This window comes from Budorcas taxicolor, chromosome 3, assembly GCF_023091745.1.
Source record: "Budorcas taxicolor isolate Tak-1 chromosome 3, Takin1.1, whole genome shotgun sequence".
Taxonomy (NCBI): Eukaryota; Metazoa; Chordata; class Mammalia; order Artiodactyla; family Bovidae; genus Budorcas; species Budorcas taxicolor.
The window spans coordinates 50,803,693-50,825,329 of record NC_068912.1 but is presented as its reverse complement, the minus strand read 5'-3'; the positions used below and the strand labels follow the sequence as shown (position 1 = coordinate 50,825,329).

Below are 21,637 nucleotides of genomic sequence, written 5' to 3'. Positions count from 1 at the left end.
CTCAGGCAGAACAATGTTAGGAAAAAGTACTTGGGTAATTTAAGGATCTACAAATTGATCCCCTTAAACTATCCACTCCCCATACTCCTTGAAAAATGCACCCAATGTTAAGATAAAAGTGAATGTACATCTGCAGTGCATGGCATCAAGACAAGCACCAGGACTATATAAGAAGTGTTCAGTAAATGCTTTTTGATGAGAAAAAGTGCATAAGCAAAATGACAAGTACCAAAATAGCAGCACAATATATCAGAGGAAGACTCCACTTGAAAACCAGGAATCAGACTGAAACAAATTAAGTTGTTGCTTAAAGCATAATAATTAAGGCCTTTATATTCACCAAACCAATCCACTATCACAGACTAAAAAGGCTTGTTTATCCCTTCTCTGCCCTAGGGGAATAAATTATCTTATGAGTCTTTCTATTCCACCAAAGTGCTATTTAAAAGCTGATGAAATGTTCAGGCAATTTATTACATTAATATAAAAACCTTTTTACAGGACAGAGGATGATCAAAACCAAAAGAGGGGTAGATAGCTCTGACTAAGGAAAGGGTATGTCTCTGAAGGTAATGCAAAATTTCCTGTTCTTACCTGGCTGGCTCCTGCTTGTTAGTCAGATCTCAGGTTTTCTAGCCAGTCAGCCAACACAAATGTCCTAACACTCCTTATCCCTAACTTAGTTTAATTATTTGCATTTGCACATAGCTAACTATTGCCATACCTGGAGGAGGGCATGACAACCCACTCCAGGATTCTTGTCTGGAGAATCCCCATAGACAAAGGAGCCTGGCAGGCTACAGTCCATGGGGTTGCAGAGAGTCAGACACAACTGAGCAACTAAGCACAAAGCACCTGATGTTTTCATTGTGCGGTTGTTTTTTAATTTCACTTATTATTTATCCATCAGTGCCCGTCCCCCAAACAACATGCAAATTCTATGACAGCAACAGCAAATTCTATCACAGTCACTGCTACAAACCCAGTGCTTACCTAACACATAGCAGGTAATCTCCTCATTGACTTTAATCTGTAGAAATGAGGCACAATACTGATGCTAATTTTAAGATTCCAATGTAGTTTTTTCTTTTTTACTAAAATAAACTGTTATTATACAAGATTTTCCGGAAAAAATTCTCTTGCCTTATTTTATTGAAATAATTTATGGACTATGCAATCCTTAGACACCTCATTCATGAAGATGAACAACGTAGGTAAATATTCAGATGATAGATAAAATTCACATCAGGACTTTCAGTTCAAGATGTCCTGACACTCTTGAGATTGTCAAGATCTCAAGATACTGAGGATTTATGTTTACTACTTATAGCTTGCAAAATCACACCTAAAGAAGGCAGGCAAAAGAAACAATGAAACTCTAATATCAAAAGAAAGGGGATATAGGGGGTTCACCAGTGGATGAAACATATAACTAATTTCTAGAATTAAAAAAGCAGGTTGAATTGTTCTGATGGATGAGAGAGGCAAAGAAAGCCACAGCCCAAAATACTCCACAAGGCAACCTAAAGGAGCTGGAAGCCAAAATGCTTGTTGGAATGCTAGAAGGAATCAAGACAGCCAGTCTGGCCTGGAACAACTGATGGCTCCGGGCTCTGGGCCAGAGGTATGAGGGAAGGCAGGAGACAGAAGTAGGGCTGAAGACAGTGGGAATAATTGAAGGTCTGTATCTAGAACTGCACTAGCTGGCACTGCTATCTGCTTCTCCCATGCCCACACAGATCACAGGCAGCCTGGCATTACCCCTCAGCTGAAAAACCAGATACCTGAAGGAACAAACAACCCGGGGAAAGCCAAGGGCTCTGGTGGTAGTCCAGTCCACCCCAGGTAGAGGACTCCTCCGAAACGGAGCCCCCAGGGCCTGAGCACAGGCTCACCCCAGAGCAAGCAGGCCAGCCAACGCATCCCACCTACACAGAGGGCACAGTCAGCCATCCAGTCAGGTGAAAGGTCTGGGGGAAAAGAGACCAGCTTCTAAAATAGCAGAGGAAATCCACACCAGTGTCTCAGTCCTGCTTACTACAATATGAGTAGACAACCAAGGCACAAGGGGAAGTCCAGCAGCACAAAAAAGAAGGGTTAAGAAAAACATTTAGAAAAAGGAATCCTGAGGGGAACAATTAAGGAACTTACAAAAATAAAATCTATTAAAGAAAACAAAACATCTACTATTGGGTTGGCCAGAAAGTTCATTCAAGTTACTCTGTATGTGTGGAAAACCTGGACAAAATTTTTGGCCAAGCCAATATAATCAAAAGAATACTGCATGGAATATAAACTAGGAATAGAAAACCACACACAGAGAAAAGGAACAAAGAACCTCACAGAAGTCTTTTAAATCAAAAAGACAGAATTTAAGGAGTGATTAGAAGAAAAAAATCAACAGATGAGCTGGAAAATAAAATTGAGAAACTCAGAATGAGAGTACATGGATAAAAAGATGGAAATAATAGAGAAAACTGTGAGAGATACAAAGAGCCAATCCAAGAAGTACAACATTTGACTAACTAAACACCCCCTCAAAAGAGAGAACAGAAAAAAAAGAAGGGAGAAGCTATTAAATAGAATTTAGAATAGAATTCCTCAAAAGAGAAGACACAAGTCTTAAGACAGAAAGGGCTCAGTGAGTGCTCAATATAACCAACCAGTAAAAGACCCACATTTACACATTTCCTCATGAAATTCCAAAACAAATATAAAAAGGAGACCCTGAACAGGAAAAACAGGTCACCCACAGAAGATTGATAACCAAACCGGCTTCTAGTCAGCAACAGAGGATGTTAGAAGACAACAGAACTATGTCTTCACAGTTTCAAAGAAACTTATTTTCAGCCCAGAATTCTACACCCAACCTAATTACAAACAAAGGTATAATAAAGACAGTTTTAGACATGACTCAAAAAGTTTACTTCCCACACATCCTTTCTAAAGAACTTATCTCAGGATATACCCCAGTAAAATTATGGCATAAATCAGCACAGTGGAAGACCTAGGACCCTAAGAACAGTGATTACAACATAGAAGAATGGAGGCAAGCCCTTGGAAGACAGCTGTGCAGCAGCCTAGAGAGTCATTTGGTCATAAATGGGATTCCAAACAATTTAAAAATAACAGAATATGGGAAAAGTGAGGCTATAGCAAAGGCATATTAGGCCAAAAAAAAAGGGCAATTAGAAACTCCCTGAAAACTCAAAAGCAAGAAAGAAAAGACAAATGTCACAAAAAAAGCTACATTTCAAATAAGAAGCATGCTTATATGTACCCTAATTATAAGAAATTGGAATATGAGAAAATATGTAGTCATTATTGATCTTACAGTCTTGAGAGACAAGGGGGTCATGACCCTGGCCCTGGAGAGAAGAAAATGTAATCCTGGCACACAAATTGGCTCTGTACTAAATATAGACTGATATTTTAGGGAGTACTAAAAATAGAGAGGCCCTTCATCTTAGGCCAGAATTCACTTTGATATGGTTGGTCTCAAGACATACATTTCAGGAGGCGATGAGAAAGACTGGCCAAAAGTGCTTTACTCTCCTCCTATTTTCTGTAACTGTGGCATAAAATGATAGCCAGTTCCTCCCTGCTATCAAGGGCTTCCCTTGTGGCTCAGCTGGTAAAGAATCTGCCGGCAATGTACCTAGGTTCGATCCCTGGGTTGGGAAGATCCCCTGGAAAAGGGAAAGGCTACCCACTCTACCATTCTGGCCTGGAGAGTTCCATGGACTACAGTCCGCGGGGTCACAAAGAGTCAGACACTACTGAGCGACTTTCACTTTCAGTTCCTACCTACAGTGCTCTCCCTGAAGATGAAAATTGTTTTCATTATTCAAATGGTCTAGAACTCCAAAAGTAGCTCAGTTCACTTGGATTTGAGGGGCGGATAACAGAATTAATGTCTGCTCCCTAGAGCTGAGCATAACCAGGTACCCATTTCAAAAATGACAGTATATTGACTGCTTAGGGCAGACACTGTGACTCACAGTCATCTCCAATCATAACTCTGTTATTTCCCTACAGATTCCAAAGGCTAGGCTTTAAGTCATTATTCTTTAGTAAGAATATTAAAAGGTAAGCAAGCATGATTTCTAAGAAGAAGAAACTTTTCACAGGAAAAGTGTAAATATCACACATTCTCTTCCCTACTGGTAGAAATATGGCTTAGCTTGTGGAAAGGGGAAAATCCTTGCAATAATTTGCTCAATAACAAGAGGCATCTGTCCCAGTCTGTTAATTCTACCCACTTTCCTGATAAGGGGAAGGAACTTTATGCTGTAGTCAAAGGGTCTCAGCTTTGTAAGGGAGATTTTAAAAAAAATTTTTCAATTTAGTTTTTTGTAACACTAAAAACATTTTGTATTGGAGTATATCCGATTAACAATGTTGTGATCCTTTCGGGTGAACAGTGAAGAGACTCAGCCATATATATAGGGAGAATTTTTCTTTATGGAAGAATTAACAAATCATAATAATCATTTAGGTTTTCTGAAATATGTTCCGGAAAAACCTGAACGAAGCTGTTTGCCAACTGAATATAATACTACTTATAGTTTTCATCTTTTAGATTCAACTTATTTGGAGATTTGGTTACTGTCATAGGACAAAATATAAGTTATCAACTTTTGACAATGTAAAACTGTTGCTGACAGAAATTGAGAAAAACACATGAAAAATGAAACAGGTTCTAATCCCCATCTTAAAAAGGGGGAGAGTAGACAGACTGTCAAAAGTGGATGAAATGAGGAAGAGTTGTCATTATCTGAAGTTACTAAATTAAGCAACAGAAGAAGCAAAATTAAAAATCAAATGCTTGCAGAGAATAAGAACTGTAGTGTAAGAAAGCTAAATAGCCCTTCTTAAAAGTAGAAAGTCAACAGATATTATCTAAAGTTAATAAATCAAGCAACAAAGGTAAAAAGCAGCCCCAAAACTTTTTCTTATTGTAGAATGCTCTCAGGAAAATATATTAGGGAAAAAAATCCCTAACATTTGTATACTTATTTATATTCTATAAAAATCATGGTCATATTAATCTATGACATGTATATTTTAACTCACAATAAGAGATAAGAAGAGGAGAGATAAGAAAGCCTTCCACAGTGATCAGTGCAAAGTAGAGGAAAACAATAGAATGGGAAAGACTAGAGATCTCTTCAAGAAAATTAGAGATACCAAGGGAACATTTCATGCAAAGATGGGCTCGATCAAGGACAGAAATGGTATGGACTAACAGAAGCAGAAGATATGAAGAAGAGGTGGCAAGAACACAGAAGAACTATACAAAAAAGATCTTCACCACCAGATAATCACGATGCTATGAGCACTCACCTAGAGCCAGATATCCTGGAATGCGAAGTCAAGTGGGCCTTAGGAAGCATCACTACAAACAAAGCTGGTGGAGGTGATGGAATTCCAGTTGACCTATTTCAACTTCTAAAAGATGATGCTGTGAAAGTGCTGTACTTAATATGCCAGCAAATTTGGAAAACTCAGCAGTGGCCACAGGACTGGAAAAGGTCAATTTTCATTCCAATCCCTAAGAAAGACAATGCCAAAGAATGCTCATCTCACACGCTAGTAAAGAAATGCTCAAAATTCTCCAAGTCAGGTTTCAACAGTATGTGAAGCGTGAACTTACAGATGTTCAAGCTGGATTTAGAAAAGGCAGAGAAACCAGATTCAAATTGCCAACATCCGTTGGATCACTGAAAAAGCAAGAGAGTTCCAGAAAAATAGCTACTCTGCTTTATTGACTACGCCAAAGACTTTGACTGTGTGGATCGCAACAAACTGTGGAAAATTCTTAAACAGGAATACCAGACCACCTGACCTGCCTCTTGAGAAATCAATAGTTAGAACTGGACATGGAACAACAAACTGGCTCCAAATCAGAAAGGAGTACATCAAGGCTGTATATTGTCACCCTGCTTATTTAACTTATATGCAGACTGCATCATGAGAAACACTGGGTTGGATGAAACACAAGCTGGACTCAAGATAGCTGGGAGGAATATCAATAACCTCAGATATGCAGATAACACCACCCTTATGGCAGAAAGCGAAGAAGAACTAAAGAGCCTCTTGATGAAAGTGAAAGAGGAGAGTGAAAAAGTTGGGTTAAAACTCAACATTGAAGAAACTAAGATCATTACATCTGGTCCTATCACTTCACGGCAAATAGAGGGGAAACAGTAGAAACAGTGACATACCTTTTCTTGGGCTCCAAAATCACTGTAGATGGTTACTGCAGCCATGAAATTAAGAGATGCTTACTCCCTGGAAGACAAGTTATGACAAACCTAGACAGCATACTAAAAAGCAGAGACATTACTTTGCCAACAAAGGTCCATCTAGTCAAAGCTATGGTTTCTCCAGTAGTCAGGTATAGATGTGAGAGCTGGACTATAAGCAAAACTGAGCACTGAAGAATTGATGCTTTTGAACTGTGGTGTTGGAGAAGACTCTTGGGAGTCCCTTGGACTGCAAGGAGATCCAACCAGTCCATCCTAAAAGAAATCAGTCCTGAATATTCATTGGAAGGACTGATGCTGAAGCTGAAACTCCAATACTTTGGCCACCTGATGCAAAGAACTAACTCATCTGAAAAGACCCTAATGCTGAGAAAGATTGAAGTGGGGAAGGGAAGGGGACGACAGAGAATGAGATTGCTGAATGGCATCACCGACTCGATGGACATGAGTTTGTATAAACTCCAGGAGTTGGTGATAGACAGGGAGGCCTGGCGTGCTACAGTCCACAGGGTCACAGAGTCGGACATGACTGAGCGACTGAACTGAACTGAAGAATAATTTTGAATTGATTTCTACTGGGGGGAAATGCTTTTTATAATAATACACCAAAAACAGGAAATCATCAGCTATTCTGTCAAAAATATTTTAAGATACAAAAAGCATATAAGAATAAACACAATTTCAAGTAATTTCTTCCAGGACACAAATGCAGCATTATAAGTGCCTCCCAGGGTGTAGGGTGTGTGCAGTTCTCTTTAGACACACTGCTCTAGAAGTTAGAAGTGTAGTCACCAGGAAATGCAAAAAGATAAGTGATTCAAAGAGGCTACCTTCTGAGAGTAGAGCTGGGGGTAAGAAGTGGAAGAGGAAACATGACTTACATCAGAAGCTTTCCAATACTTATACGTATTTGTGCGGATTCAGTCATTCAACAAACATTTACTGAACATCTGCTTTGGGCTAGGCACAAAAGATAAAGAGAGGAAACTGACATCTCCATCTCAGCTGTCAGGGAGATCACAGTCTGGGGTTCAGAAGAAAGAAAGAAAAGCCACTGATGACAATTCAATATCATAAGTTCTGTAAGAGAAGTGTGTGCCAGATATCAGGTACTCACATTGCGGGGCATAAAAAAGGTTGCCGTGTGAGGTTTAGGGAGAAATTTCTGAAAGGTCACTTCCTCTCTGAGTTGAAACCTAAAGGACAAGTAGAAAACTGAGAATAAACCTGGTAAAGAGGGATGCAGGGAAATGGGGGAAGGGCATTCTAGGGCAAAGAGGAGGAAACGGTGGGGTAGACAGGTGACACGTGGAGGAGAGCAAGGTGTGTTGGGAAACGGGAAGGTTTTCAGAATTGCTAGCGTAAACAGTTCATGAGATGGTTGTGGCCAGAATGAAATGGCAAGCCAGGAAGGGACCAGCAAAAAAGGGCTCAGAGCTCTGCTTAGTTCACTGAAAGTGAAAGTCGCTCAGTAGTGTCTGACTCTTTGCAACCCCATGGACTATACAGTCCATGGAATTCTCTAGTCCAGAATACTGGAGTGGGTAGCCTATCCCTTCTCCAGGGGATCTTCCCGACCCAGGAATTGAACTGGGGTCTCCTGCATTGCAGGTGGATTCTTTACCAACTGAGTTATCAGGGAAGCCACTGAAGGTAATGGTCCACTGAAGTCAATGGTAAATCACAGAAGGACTTCACTGGTAGGAGGGGGATTAGATCAGATTGGCATTTTGGAGAAGACTGATCTGGAAGGAAAGTGGGGGGTGGATCCGATAGGGGTAAAGGTGGCAGGAAGGCCCTTCTGGAGACTACTATAGTGGGCCTAATGCTGCGATTCATGGGGTTGCAAAGAGTCGGACAAGACTGAGCGACTGAACTGAACTGAACTGAACTGAATGAGACAAAAGGAGAGAATCAGGGTACCAACAGGAAACAAATGGCCAACAGGTACATGCAAAGGTACCATCACTATCATCAGAGAAATGCAAATCAAAATCACAAAGAACTATCACTTCATACCCGTTGGAATGGCTATCATCAGACAAGAGACAACTATGTTTGTGAGGATGTAGAGAAAAAGGAACCCTTGTGCACTGTTGGTGGGAATGTAGACTGGTTTAATCACTATGGAAAATATGGAGGTTCCGCAAAAAACTAAAAAACAGAACTAGCAGCATTCCTACTTCTGGGTATATAGCCAAAGGAAATGAAAATAGGATCTCAAAGAGATAGCTGCACTCCTGTGTTCAGTGCAGCGTTACTCATAACAGCCATGACGTGGAAATAACCTCAGTGTCCAAAGTGTTCACTGGAGGATAAACAGATAAGAAAACGTGGCAGACATACAAACATACACATACACACTGGAAAATTATTCAGCCATGAGAAAGAAATACTGCCATTTTGCAACAAAACAGATGAACCCTGAGGGCATTACTCTAAATGAAGTAAGCCAGACAGAAAGATAAATACTGCATAGTATCATTTATATTTAGAATCTAAAATAAATTTTTTTAAGTCAAATTCATAGAAACAGAGAGTAGAAAAGTGGCTACCAGAGGCTGAGAGGTGGGGAAAATAGAAAGAGATCAGTAAAAGGCCAGTAAAAACCTTACAACTGCACAATGAATAAAGTCTGAGGATCTAAGGTAAAACATAGTGACTACCGTTGATAATACTGTATATTTAAAAAAAGAAAGATGGTGCAATCAAAAAGCTATTTAGGAGATTCACTAGTGGAACTGTTGAGGGATTAAACATGAGGATAAGGAGACAGGGAGAGTCTAGAAGGACTTGAGTATATTTATCTCTTGAGTAACTGGAGAGTATCACTAACTGAAATGAGTAAAGAAGCAATTTGGGGCCAGGGCTTTAGCTTTGGACATGTTGAACATGAAGTGCTAACTAGAGGTAGATATCAAATAAGCAGCGGGATGCAAATCTGAAGTTTGAGGTGGGGACGTTTGGGCTGATGATACACTAATACTAATACTAAACACTAATGGGTTGAGACCCATTAGCATTTGGCTTGTCGTGGAAGCCACGTGAAGAGACACAAGGAGGCTACAAAGTGAGAAGCAGAGAAGGCTGGAGTCCTGAGGACAACAGAGGCTAAAGAAAAGATGAGACTGAAAGGAAAGGGAGAGTATCAGGACAAGAAGAAAGGAAAGTAAGAGAAGCAAAGAGGTAGTGAGTGGGCAAAGAGCAGCGGCTGGCATGACGGAACATCTGATCCTGACTGAACTCGGAAAGGAGGGAAGCCAGAGGAGGTTGGCAGATTGGAAGAAGGGGGAGGTGGCAACAGCCTCAGTTATAACGACAATGGTGAAGATGATGCGATGGAGGTGGTAGTCAGAGTGAACAGTAAGAATGTGAAAGAGCAGTGTGTGCTTAGTGTGAGCTACTGCAGTTCAATATCTCAGAGTGATTACAGAATGTTTTCCAATATGTGTACTGCACTGTATCATTTTGCACATCCTGAGCACTACATGCTCAGGATAAAGGACAAGACTGGAGTAATAAGTAGGCTCTGCCTTCACTGGGTATGAATTTAGTTATACAGGATCAGATGTGACTGAAAATCTTATAAGCTGACATAACAAAACAAGCATTTTTTTCTTTAAGGAGTAAAGAACAACTGTTAGGTAATAAACAGAAAGACATAGGTTACATTTTTTAAATTTAATTTTTAATTGGAGGATAATTGCGTTACAATATTGTACTGGCTTCTGCTATGCAACAACGTGAATCAGCCATAAGTATACATATGTCCCCTCCCCCTTGTACCTCCCCCCACCTCACCCACCCCTCTAGGTTGTCACAGAATACTGCATTGAGCTCCCAGTGTTATACAGCCACTTTCTATTAGCTATCTATTCTACATATGGTAATGTATTAGGTTACATTTTAAAGAACCTTTTCTTAGAGTTCATAAAGTGATATTTTTCCACTTTTTAGTTTGTACAAGGCTACAAAAGATTTAAGAATAGTATCTATTGTAAAAACAAGTATTGCCACATGTGGTTTTTCAGTAGCTATTTTTACTTTCCTTCCTTTAATAAGTATCCAAGATTCCTCTCATAGTAATTGCTGGAATGATAAATACAATGGTAACTCATAAAATTTCTTATGGCAACATCTTAAAACCTAATAGTAATGGAAGGAAAACAAAATACTTTAGGAAATGATTAATTTTTTTTTAACTGTCAGAATTTTCAGTTGAATTTTCTATGTTAGAATTCTAAGTCTCCCATGGTTTCCACCCCCTGATTATTTAATCAGCACTAATTTAGATACCGCTGTAAAGAGACTTAAAGTAGAGATAGTATCTTGAATTATCCAGGTGAACCCAATGTAATCATACGAACCCTTAAAGGCAGCAGTCAGAGATATGAGGCAGAGAAAGCTAGAAAAAGGCTGAGGCAGAAGAGGAAGTCAGAGAGATTGAAAACACACAAAGGCCTCCACCCACCGTTGCTGGTTTTGAAGATGGAGAAAAGGAGCCATGAGCTGATTAATGTAGGCAGCCTCTAGAAACCGAGAACAACCCCCAGCCAACAGCCAGCAAGGAAATGGAGGCCTCAATCCTACCACAGCATGGAACTGAATTCTGAAAACAATCTGTAAGAGCCTAGAAGTCAATTCATTCTCAGAGCTCCAGAAAGAAACTCAACTCTGTGTGTGTGTGTTAGTCCTTTAGTCGTGTCTGACCCCATGGACTGTAATGTACCTGGCCAGGCTCCTCTGTCCATGGAATTCTCCAGGCAGGAATACTGGAGTGGATTACCATTCCCTTCTCCAGGGGATCTTCCCCACCCAGGGATCAAACCCAGGTCTCCTGTATGGCAAGCAAATTCTCTACCATCTGAGGTACCAGGGAAGCCCTAGTGAGGGCTTGATTTTCAGCCTGGAGCAGAGAACCAGCTGGGTCACACCGTGCTGCGGCATCTAACCTTCAGAAGTGTGAGATGCAAGTACTAATAAATGTGTGTTGTTTTAAGATGCTAAATATGTGGCAATTTGTTATAGGACCACTGGAAAACTAACATGCTTTCTTCAATCAACTGACTTCAAACATGCTCTATCAAATCTCATTTTCTTAACCCTTAATGTAACTTTGGATAGAGTTCATTCATTTCTAGTCAGACGCAATTATTATGAAGTCCAGTCTAATTTACTTTCTCCCAAGCTTTTATTTTGTGTGTGTGTGTGTTAGTGCTCAGTCATGTCTGACTCTTTGAGACCCTATGTCCTGTAGCCCACCAGGCTCCTCTGTCCATGGAATTTTCCAGGCAAGAATACTGGAATGGGTTGCAATTACCTACTCCAAGGGATCTTCCTGACCCAGAGATCAAACTCATCTCTCTTTTTATTTTGGAAATGTAACCTTTTATTTTGGAAATGCTTAAATCTTCAGAAAATTTAGGAGAAAAGTGCAAAGAATACCCTTATACCTATGCCTCTACTAATCAATTGCTAACAGTGTCCAATAATTGTTTGCTTTCTCACTCTCTCTAAACATTTAAACACCACTCCCTCTTTCTCCTTCTCCTTCTTAGGAAAGGAAGGGTAGTACTGCTTACATTAACATAACCCTGCTGAATAAACATCATTCTGAAACAATAAATCAAAAAGAAACTTTTTCAGGACTTCCCTGGTGGTACAGTGATTAAGAATCCACCTTGCAATGCAGGAGATGAAGGTTCCACCCCTAGTTGGAGAACTAAGATCCCACATGCTATGGGGCAACTAAACCCAAGCACCGTAACTACTGAGCCTGCTTGCCTCAACTAGAGTCTGTGCACTGCAACCAAGATCTTGCATGCCAAAACTATTAAATCTGATGCAGCCAAATAAATTAATTAAATTAAATAAAGCCTTTTAAAAAAAAGAAGAAAACTTTTCTAAACAAGACAGGCAAATGGTCAAGAAGCACATGAAAAGATTCTCAACATCACTAATCATCAGGGAAATGCAAATCCAAACCACAATGAGACATTACTTCAAACCCGTTAGGATGGCTGGCCCAGTAAGCAAACAAACAAAAAACAAAATAACAAATGCTGACAAGGATGTGGAAAAATTGGAGTCCTTGTGCATTGTTGATGGGAATATAAAATGATATAGCCACTACACAAAATAGTACAGACGTTCCTCAAAAATTTTAAATCAGATGTACCCAGTGATGTGGCAATCCCACTTCTGGATATATATACAAAATAACCAAAAGAATATCTCAAAGAGATATTATATTAGCACTCCCATGCTCCCTATGGCATTATTCACAACAGCCAAGAAGTGGAAGTAACCCAAATGTCCATCAGCTGAGGAGTGGATAAAAAAGGCAGTTTACACATACAGTGGAATAGTATTCAACCTTTGAAAACAAAGATCTCCTACCATACACTACCAGATGAATAAATCTTGAGGATATTCAAGTAAAATAAGCCAGTCACACACAAAAAAAAATTACTGCATGATTCTACTTACACAAGTTATCTAAAGAAGTCAAACACATAGAAAAAGAAAGTAGAGTGTGGTTACCAGAATGGTGTGGAGGGAAAAAAAGGGAGCTCTTATTCAATAGGTAGAGAGTTTCAGTTTTACAAGATTGCAAGTTCTACAGATTTGTTGCCGGAAAATGTGCATGTGTTAACAGTACTGTACTATAATCTTAAAAACGGTTGAGATGGTAAACTTCGTGCTGTGTGCTTTTGACCACAATAAAAAAAAACAAAAGGAAAAAAAAATCCACAACACCATGATCACTCCTAAAACAGATATTATTTAATTTCATTAAATAATCATCAAAAAAATCCCCTACTATTTCTAAAAAAAATTCATTGACTAATATTTTGGGTCTTTTAAACACGTTCATTTTGCAGTATTCTGGTTTTTCTAAAGCCATATGCATTGTAGATTAAAGGGTTTTAAAGAAAAATTATTCACAAAATATTTAAATGTCTAGAACTAAATATGTTAAAAATGTGAGACATTTATCTTTCCAGTCAGTGTCAAAAGATGGTATTTAACAGAATAGTATAGTATTGTTTTTCAAAGCAAATTTAAGGAATGAAAACATTAAAATGAAAACTGTAAAAAAAGAAAACTATAAAGAATACATAACATTAAGATGAAAAGCTGAGGTACTGGGAAGATAACAATGAAGAAACCCTTTTACTGCATGCTATAGCTCAAAGTGTGTAAGTATGAAATCTGCCTGAGAATTCACCATTTCTTTAAGTTTATTATAGTGACTAATAATAATATCAAAGGCTGCATTATAATTCTGTGCTTGAATTTAAGACATCATGGGATGCATATGCTCCCTGTATATTCACTAGTTTCAGAAAGCTAATTAGAGTTATGGAGATTCAGTTTCAGGCGAAGGCAAAAGTTTAACCTTGTACAGCAGGTATAAAAGAGCTGATGAACCACACCACCTACAGTCCTTCTCCCTTTGGAGAATAGGAAACAACACTTGCTTTTATTACCCTTAGATTTAAAATAATCCAGGGAGTTGAAAATGAACAAGAAGCCATATTATTCTTACTACAGTATGTGTCAACATTGTCACTATTATCAACTAAACCATATCAGTAACCCTACAAGACACTAAATCCTGCAAAACTATACACACGAAGTAAAAAAGAACCAAACCATCTATAGCAGTCACGTTGGAAGACTAGTACCAATGTAAATCAAAGAGCCAGGTAGGTATCAGAACTGTTACAGTGCTGACAACCTCATTAGAACATGCCATTTATCCATCCATTCATAACAGCCCTACTGAACACATTGAAACTGTTAGTTATTTTTAAGAGGCTACCTTAAGAAATTTAAAACTTTTGCAATTTTAAAGACTTGAAAAATCCTCAGAAGTACCCAAGTATCTCAGACTTCAAATGCCATTAACATTCCAGCAGGCTTTTATATGTAACAGGGCACGTAGGCAGAATGACTGGAATGGAAAATGTGTCTAATCTAAGTATAGAGAATTAGCTTAAATTGTCTTAACTTTCATTCTTCCAGGACTTAATGACAGTGAGAAGAAGAAAGGTATTATAAAGTAAAACCAATGAATTATAGGGCTGTTGTGTTATCAGTCCCACTCAGGCTATGAGCAAACTCTAAACAAAGTGGATCCTAATTTGTGGAAAACGCGCTGCTAAAAAGAGACAAACACAAGTGTCAACTTGGGTCACCACACAGGCCCCAAAGAGTACCATCACAATGGTGTGCGGAAGAAAAACACTGCCTAAAAATGGTCCAAACAGAAACACACCTACAGATCCTGTTCTCAGAGGCAGGATTCTACTCTGTTCAATGTGCCACAACATATAGCTAGCCCAGGAAAATACTAATTCCCAGGTAAGATTTCAACAAAATAGCCAGGAAGGATAGAACTTAAAGTTAATGTGGTCTGAGAATGTTGCCTTGCCCTGAGCCGTTGTTTGCTCAGGTAAATGCTGCTGGGCTATATCTACTTCAAGCAGATCACAAGCCCTCTTGGTTCACAGAGAGGCCACACTGGCAAACAGTGTGCCTGCACCGGTCCTCTGGACGAAGTACTCTCTACACCAAAAAGCTGGCATGGGTGGAATTTATGACAAGAAGCAGTGAGAAGGACTGCGTCAATGGGATAAACTAGATTTCTTTTTTTACAGCTTTATTGAGATATAATTCACATACCATACAATGTATTCATTTAAAGTATACGATTCAGTGGATCTTAGTATATGCACAGAGTTGTGCACAGCATCAATTTTAGAATACTTCCTTTATCCCAAAAGAAACCTCATACCCATTTCCCCACAACCCTCCCAGTCCTATGCAAGAACTAAGCTATCTTCTGTCTTTATAGATTTGCCTTTGCTGGCTACTTCATATAAATGAAACCCCAGAATATGTGATCTTTTATGAGTGGCTTCTTTCATATATTGAATGGTTTCAAGGTTCATCCATGTTATAGCATTAATCAATTCTTCATTTCTCTTTATTGTTGAACAATATTCTACTACATGTATATATACCATTATCAGTTTTTCTCTTCACAAGCAGAAGAATCTCCTTTGCTACATAAACAAAACTGTAAAAAGTAATTAGGTCCCCACATTAGTCTATAAATGCCCATTTAAGCTATATTATAGCTGAAAACTTTTCATTAATTGCATAACACTACAGTTTCGAGAAAGTGTTAGTTGCTCAGTCATGTCCGACTCTGCAACCCCATGGACTGTAGGCTCCTCTGTCCATGGGATTCTCCAGGCAAGAATACTGGAGTCGGTTGCCATCTCCTACTCCAGAGGATCTTCCCAACCCAGGCGTTGAACCCGCGTCTCCTGCTTTGCAGGTGGACTCTACCATTTGAGCCACCAGTGAAGTCCACTGTTCCTAAAAACATTCTACAGTTTCTAGAAACATTATCAATTATCACAGTGACATTTGGATTAAAGAAAATACTGAGAATGAAGCTCCTTTTTAGGTAATTGCTTAAACATTTTTTTCCTGTAAACTGCAGTAGGAAGGGAAACTTGCAAGTCCTAAGGCCTGAACACCTCAGAACAGAACTACTTTCGGACTCCACCCACTTTAAGACAGAACAGCAAAACTGCAAGCATACACAGCTGGTCTCTGAAACTTTCCTCTCTTCTGGCTGGGCCCTTCACCTCTTCCCCCTATCTTTGAAATTTCATTCCTTCAGTGCTCTTCACCCCTAACCCTATCTCCAAACAAAACAAAATCTTTTATATATCTGCTGACTAATTACAGCTTTACTTTAAACTAAAATATTACATTTACATGAAAATGTTACTTACACCAGACATTTTCTAAGACTTTCTCCCAAAACCTGAAATGAGAATTAAGTTTTCCTTCAAAGAACTTCTGGCAGGAATCAGCTGGTAAGGGGAGAGTTTTTCGTTTTGTTTTTACCAAGAGACCCTCTCATATCACAGTAAATCCATCCCATGGCAAATCAAATCTAGTCATTCTCTCAGAATAATGCATATGTAGGAGAATGAGAGAAAGTAAGAAACTGCTGTTAATTTTGTTAAGGCATGATAATGGTATTATGATTATGTCAAAAATATCATTATCTGTTAGAAATTCATACTGAGGCATTTAAATGAAATTATGTGACACATGGGATCTGCTTCAAAATATTTTAGTTGGAAAAAGGACACAGGGGAAGGGACATGAAACAAAATACTGATAACTGTTGAGGGCAAGTAATAGGTACCTGAGAGTACATTATTCTTTTCTGCTTTATGTATGTATAAAAATTTCTATAGTAAAATACTTTTACAAAAGAGAGAAACTGTTCTCTTCCTCTCAGGCACTCTTTTGTCCCTTCACTTTTTCTTCATAGCACTTTTATTTCTAAGGTTATTTGATTAATGTTTGTCTCCTTGACTAGACTTTAAGCTCCATGAGGATCACAAGGGTGTTTGTTTAGAAGTCTGTAGAATCCCAACCCCCTCACAAAGTTTCTGGCATGTGAAAGGCATAGACAAATATTTACTAAGTAAATGATGAAGTCAGTAAAATTAAGTCATATCATGTCCCTAGATCAATAAAGACTCAACAAATAAGAGGGGATGATAGAAAGTCAGGGACCTTTGGTTGAAGGAATTGAACATATTTACCTACATGTAAATTTATCATTTAAGTTCACATGCTTTTCTATTAAAAATGCAGTTAGGATGCCACAAAATAGATTTAACTTCATCTAGCTGAGTTCCAGAAAAACATCTACTTCTGCTTTATTGACTATGCCAAAGCCTTTGACTGTGTGGATCACAACAAACTGTGGAAAACTAAGAGATGGGAATATCAGACCACCTTACCTGCCTCCTGAGAAATCTGTATGCAGGTCAAGAAGCAACAGTCAGAGCTGGACATGGAACAATAGACTGGTTCCAAATAGGAAAAGGAGAACATCAAGGCTGTATATTGTTACCCTGCTTATTTAACTTATATGCAGAATACGTCACATGAAATGCCAGGCTGGATGAAGCACAAGCTGGAATCAAGATTGCCAGGAGAAATATCATTAACCTCAGATACGCAGATGACACCACCCTTATGGCAGAAAGCAAAGAAAAACTAAAGAGCCTCTTGATGAAAGTGAAAGAGGAGAGTGAAAAAGTTGGGTTAAAACTCAATATTCAGAAAACTAAGCTCATGGCATCCAGTCCCATCACTTCATGGCAAATAGATGGGGAAACAATGGAAACAGTGACAGACTTTTATTTTGGGGGGTTCTAAAAATCACTGAAGATGGTGACTGCAGCCATGAAATTAAAAGACACTTACTCCTTGGAAGGAAAGTTATGATCAACCTAGATAGCATATTAAAAAGCAGAGACATTACTTTGCCAACAAAGGTCCATCTAGTCAAGGCTATAGTTTTTCCAGTGGTCATGCATGGATGTGAGAGTTGGACTGTGAAGAAAGCTGAGCGCCGAAGAATTGATCCTTTTGAACTGTAGTGTTGGAGAAGACTCTTGAGAGTCCCTTGGACTGCAAGGAGATCCAACCAGTCCATTCTAGGGGAGATCAGTCCTGGGTTTATTGGAAGGACTGATACCAAAGCTGAAACTCCAATACTTTGGCCACCTCATGCGAAGAGCTGACTCATTGGAAATCTGCTGGGAGGGATTGGGGGCAGGAGGAGAAGGGGCCGACAGAGGATGAGATGGCTGGATGGCATCACCAACTCAATGCACATGAGTTTGAGTGAACTCCGGGAGTTGGTGATGGACAGGGAGGCCTGGTATGCTGCAATTCAGGAGGTCACAAAGAGTCGGACATGACTGAGCGACTGAACTGAAACTGAGCTTATCCTTACTACATTCACGTGATTACACAGCTAAGAACTACAATTTCTACTTATGATAAGGAAACTATGGAACCAGAAAGTTACGAAATTTTTTCAAGGTCATAATGAACCAGATGTACAAATGAACAAAACTCAGCTCTGTCCTCATGAGTCATGCTGTTCCCAAAGGAACATGATTTTAAAGAAAATCAGGGGCTTCCCTGGCTGTCCAGTGTTTAAGACTCCATGCCAACAATCCTCAAAGCCCGGTCAGGGAACTAAGATCCTGCAAGCCACATGGCAGTGCCAAAAAACAACAAAGATAAATAAAATAAAACTTAAAAGATCATCAAGATAAAAAATGAAAGGAGTATTCTATATGTTAATTCAACTTTCAGTGACTGATAAACTGAATAGATAGCTCTACAATAGTCTTAGATGAAAATATTTTTCTTTGACTTCATCCAAAACAATTTACAGCTGAAGCACCTAGTGGAAGTAAAAAAAAAGAAAGTGAGACCTAGCCAGGCTCCTCTGCCCATGGAATTCTCTAAGCAAGAATACTGGAGCGGGTAGCCATTCCCTTCTCCAGGGAATCTTCCCAATTCAGGGATCAAACCCAGGTTTCCCACACTGCAGGCATTCTTTACCGTCTGAGCCACCAGGGAAGCCCCAAACGGTAGAAGTAGTATTAAAAACAGAAGGTGAAGCATTTAAGCAATGGAGAACAGAAGTCATGACACTGAGTAATGTGAAGGCCTTTTTATTCAGCGGGTTAAACTGAAAAGGTATGGTGAAGGACAACTAACAAGAAAATTCCTAAATACTAATAAATAATAAATACTAATACCAAGACAATGTTTAAAACACCAGTACTCCAGGTTCCCAAGTTCTAAAATTTATCACAAATATAATACTATAATCAACAAAGTTTTCTATTTAATCATTATTTTATATAGAAATAGCCTACTAATATATAACTATGCCCCAAATCCTTTTGAAATGCTGAAGACCTGAGTTTACCTTAGTTTGATAATGGATAATGATGCACACATTCTGGAAGGCAGAATTACTAAATGTTTGCCATTAACAGAAGCCTAACTATTTGTAAAACTAACCTTAACTCAGTCAATCTGAAAGTTCTTATGCTATGGTGCCAAAAAAAATGTCACAACCACATGTGTGGAGAAGGTTGAGAACCAAATGAATCAAAGTCTAAAAGTGTGCCACAAAATCTAAAAAAAAAAAAGCTAGACAGTTTTAGTTAAGAAAAAAGATTTTAAACATCTCAAACTAATTTTGAGAATAGAGTCTGGAAAGTGGTTTGTTTTCCTTTTTTCTCTTTTTTCCCTCTTCACATAAAGGGTTACAAAGAGGTGTCTGGCCTGGATTGAATTCTACACTGGGTTGCTCTACTGTTATTCGTGGCACAATTACTACTGGTGGAGTTGCTACAAAGGCTCAGAACGATCAGTTTTACTCCTATATTCTTCATTTCATGAGCTGTCAGTCAAGCTTCCAACTTGAAGTACATCACTCATTGCAGGGTAGTGATTCACACACGCAATTTCCAAACAAAAATGAAAGATTTACTTGCCCCACGACGGTTTCTTCTCAACTTTTAAAATAATTGATAAAAGCACCACCTAATGAATTCCCATCCCCAAATAATCTATCGATACCTTTAAGCATTTTAATGTAAGCGGTAAAGGAATACTGTTCTCTGAATGCAGACAAAACTGCTGACCCACGCGAAGAACTGATTTGTAGCTGTTTTTCCACTTGGGTGATGGATTTGCGCTCAGCTACTGATGGTGTCTACTAGGTCCCCCTGGTGACTAACAGTACGTGAAAGCTGTAGTAGGGTTCGAAGACACAGACTGGCAGAGGAATAGAGGGTGGAACGGGAAATTATGAAAAATTAACACGCGAATAGTATACATGACATAACAGAATTACATTTGCATTGTTGGCGTATTCGTGATCCGCACAAGACATTGTCCCTTCCTTTTAAAACGCAAACATCCACCAGCCTCGCTTGAGCCCTTGCTCCCGTTTAAATCACGGGTGTGATGGAGATCGAACCAAGTGGTTCAGCCCGAGGCACATGCCGCTTCACCAGGATTTGAAGAAAACACTGATGTGACAATTTGTCATAATTTTCTAAAATATGGAGGAATGACACACCACCTTTCCTACCACCTACTGAGGACTCCGGACTGAGCCGAGAACAGCCTCCCTGCGGGGCCCACCAGGGAGGGGGGAGAAGAGCAATGGACCAGGGAGAAGACCGCGGCACGTCCCGAGCCCAGACTGTGGAGCCCCAAACGCGAGGGGCGTGGGGCCGCACCCGGGTCACGTCCCGGGGCTCTCGGGATGCGAGGCGCCGAGGACGAGCCCGGACCGGTCGGGACGCTGGGGGGCGGCGGGACAGCGCCGCGGTGGAGGCTGCGGCGCCCGGTCAGCGAGGGAGGGCGCGCCGCCAGGTGCCGGACGGCAGGGGGCAGCGGGGTTCAGGCGGGCGCCGACCCAGGGAGGGAGGAGGAAGGCGGGCAAGTCCCGCGCAGAGAGCGGGCGCGCGGCGGGCTCGCCGCCGGCCTACCTGGAGGTAACAGGGCTTCCTTAGCCAGGCCCCCGGACAGAGACTCCTCGCCATGGTAATCACACATCGCCCCACCGCGCCGCAGTCAGAGGCGGACCCGAGCGCCGGCGACCCGGCTCCCCGCCTTTCCCCGCCTCCCCGCCCCCAGTCCGGCCGGGCCCGCCCACTCCTCCGCCCCCGTCGCGGCGCGCGCCGCGCTCCCCCCCGGCCCCGCTGCGGCGACTGCGGCCGGCGGCCGGAGGCCGGGCCTTCTGCTCTGCTCGCCCGGCTACCGCGGCTGTCAGAGCCGCCGCTGCCGGCTCCGCCATAAAGGGGAGTCGCGCCTCGCTCGGCCGACACAAATCCAACTGCGCCTCGCGCTTAAAGGGGAGGCGTGCGGAGGAAGGAGGGGGCGCCGCGGAAGCCGGGGTGTAGCGTGTTCGGCGCCTGGAGGGGAGGGCCGGGGAGCCCAGCTCTCTGAACGAGCCGACCTAAGTGGCTGCTCCCGGCTACCCACTCCCCTGGCCGCGCTTCCCGCCACCCCGCCCGGCAGGTCTGACGCTCCGTTTGGACTCTGCTCCTTCAGCCCGGACGTGTCTGGGCGGGTTGCGTGGAAATTCAAGGGAAGCTTGGGGCTCCTTCCCTGAGGACCGGCTTTTTCCTCCCTCGCGTGCCGTGGCCCGTGCGGCAGCGGGAGCAACCGACTGGCGCGTCCACTGAGCCAACGCAGACGGGGCTCTCCTCTACTGAATATAACCTGCCCCCACATCCAGCCTTAAACTCTTACAGCCTTAAACTTGTTTTTCCTGAGTACTTTTTAAAGTCTGACCTTTCTGGTTTGAATTGCTTTAAAACAGCTTTAGAGTTTTCCTGGCCCTACCCACGAACCTTGAGTCAAAAGAGAAAAAGACAAACATAACTAAATTAAATACAGTTCTGAAGTCAGGAGGCCCGGGACGTGGCACA

The 21,637-nt window shown here is 40.9% G+C and overlaps 1 protein-coding gene across 1 annotated transcript in view; it reads right to left on the bottom strand.

Moving 5' to 3' along the window:
* The window catches only part of DIPK1A (divergent protein kinase domain 1A), a 123,668-nt gene extending 102,907 nt beyond the window's left edge, over window positions 1-20,761 (bottom strand). Inside the window, exon 1 of the mRNA XM_052637727.1 lies at window positions 20,693-20,761. Within this exon, the coding sequence (XP_052493687.1) occupies window positions 20,693-20,746 (54 nt within the window). The 5' untranslated portion in view covers window positions 20,747-20,761. The remainder of the gene's footprint in view (window positions 1-20,692) is intronic.
* Between the last annotated feature and the right edge of the window lie 876 nt (window positions 20,762-21,637).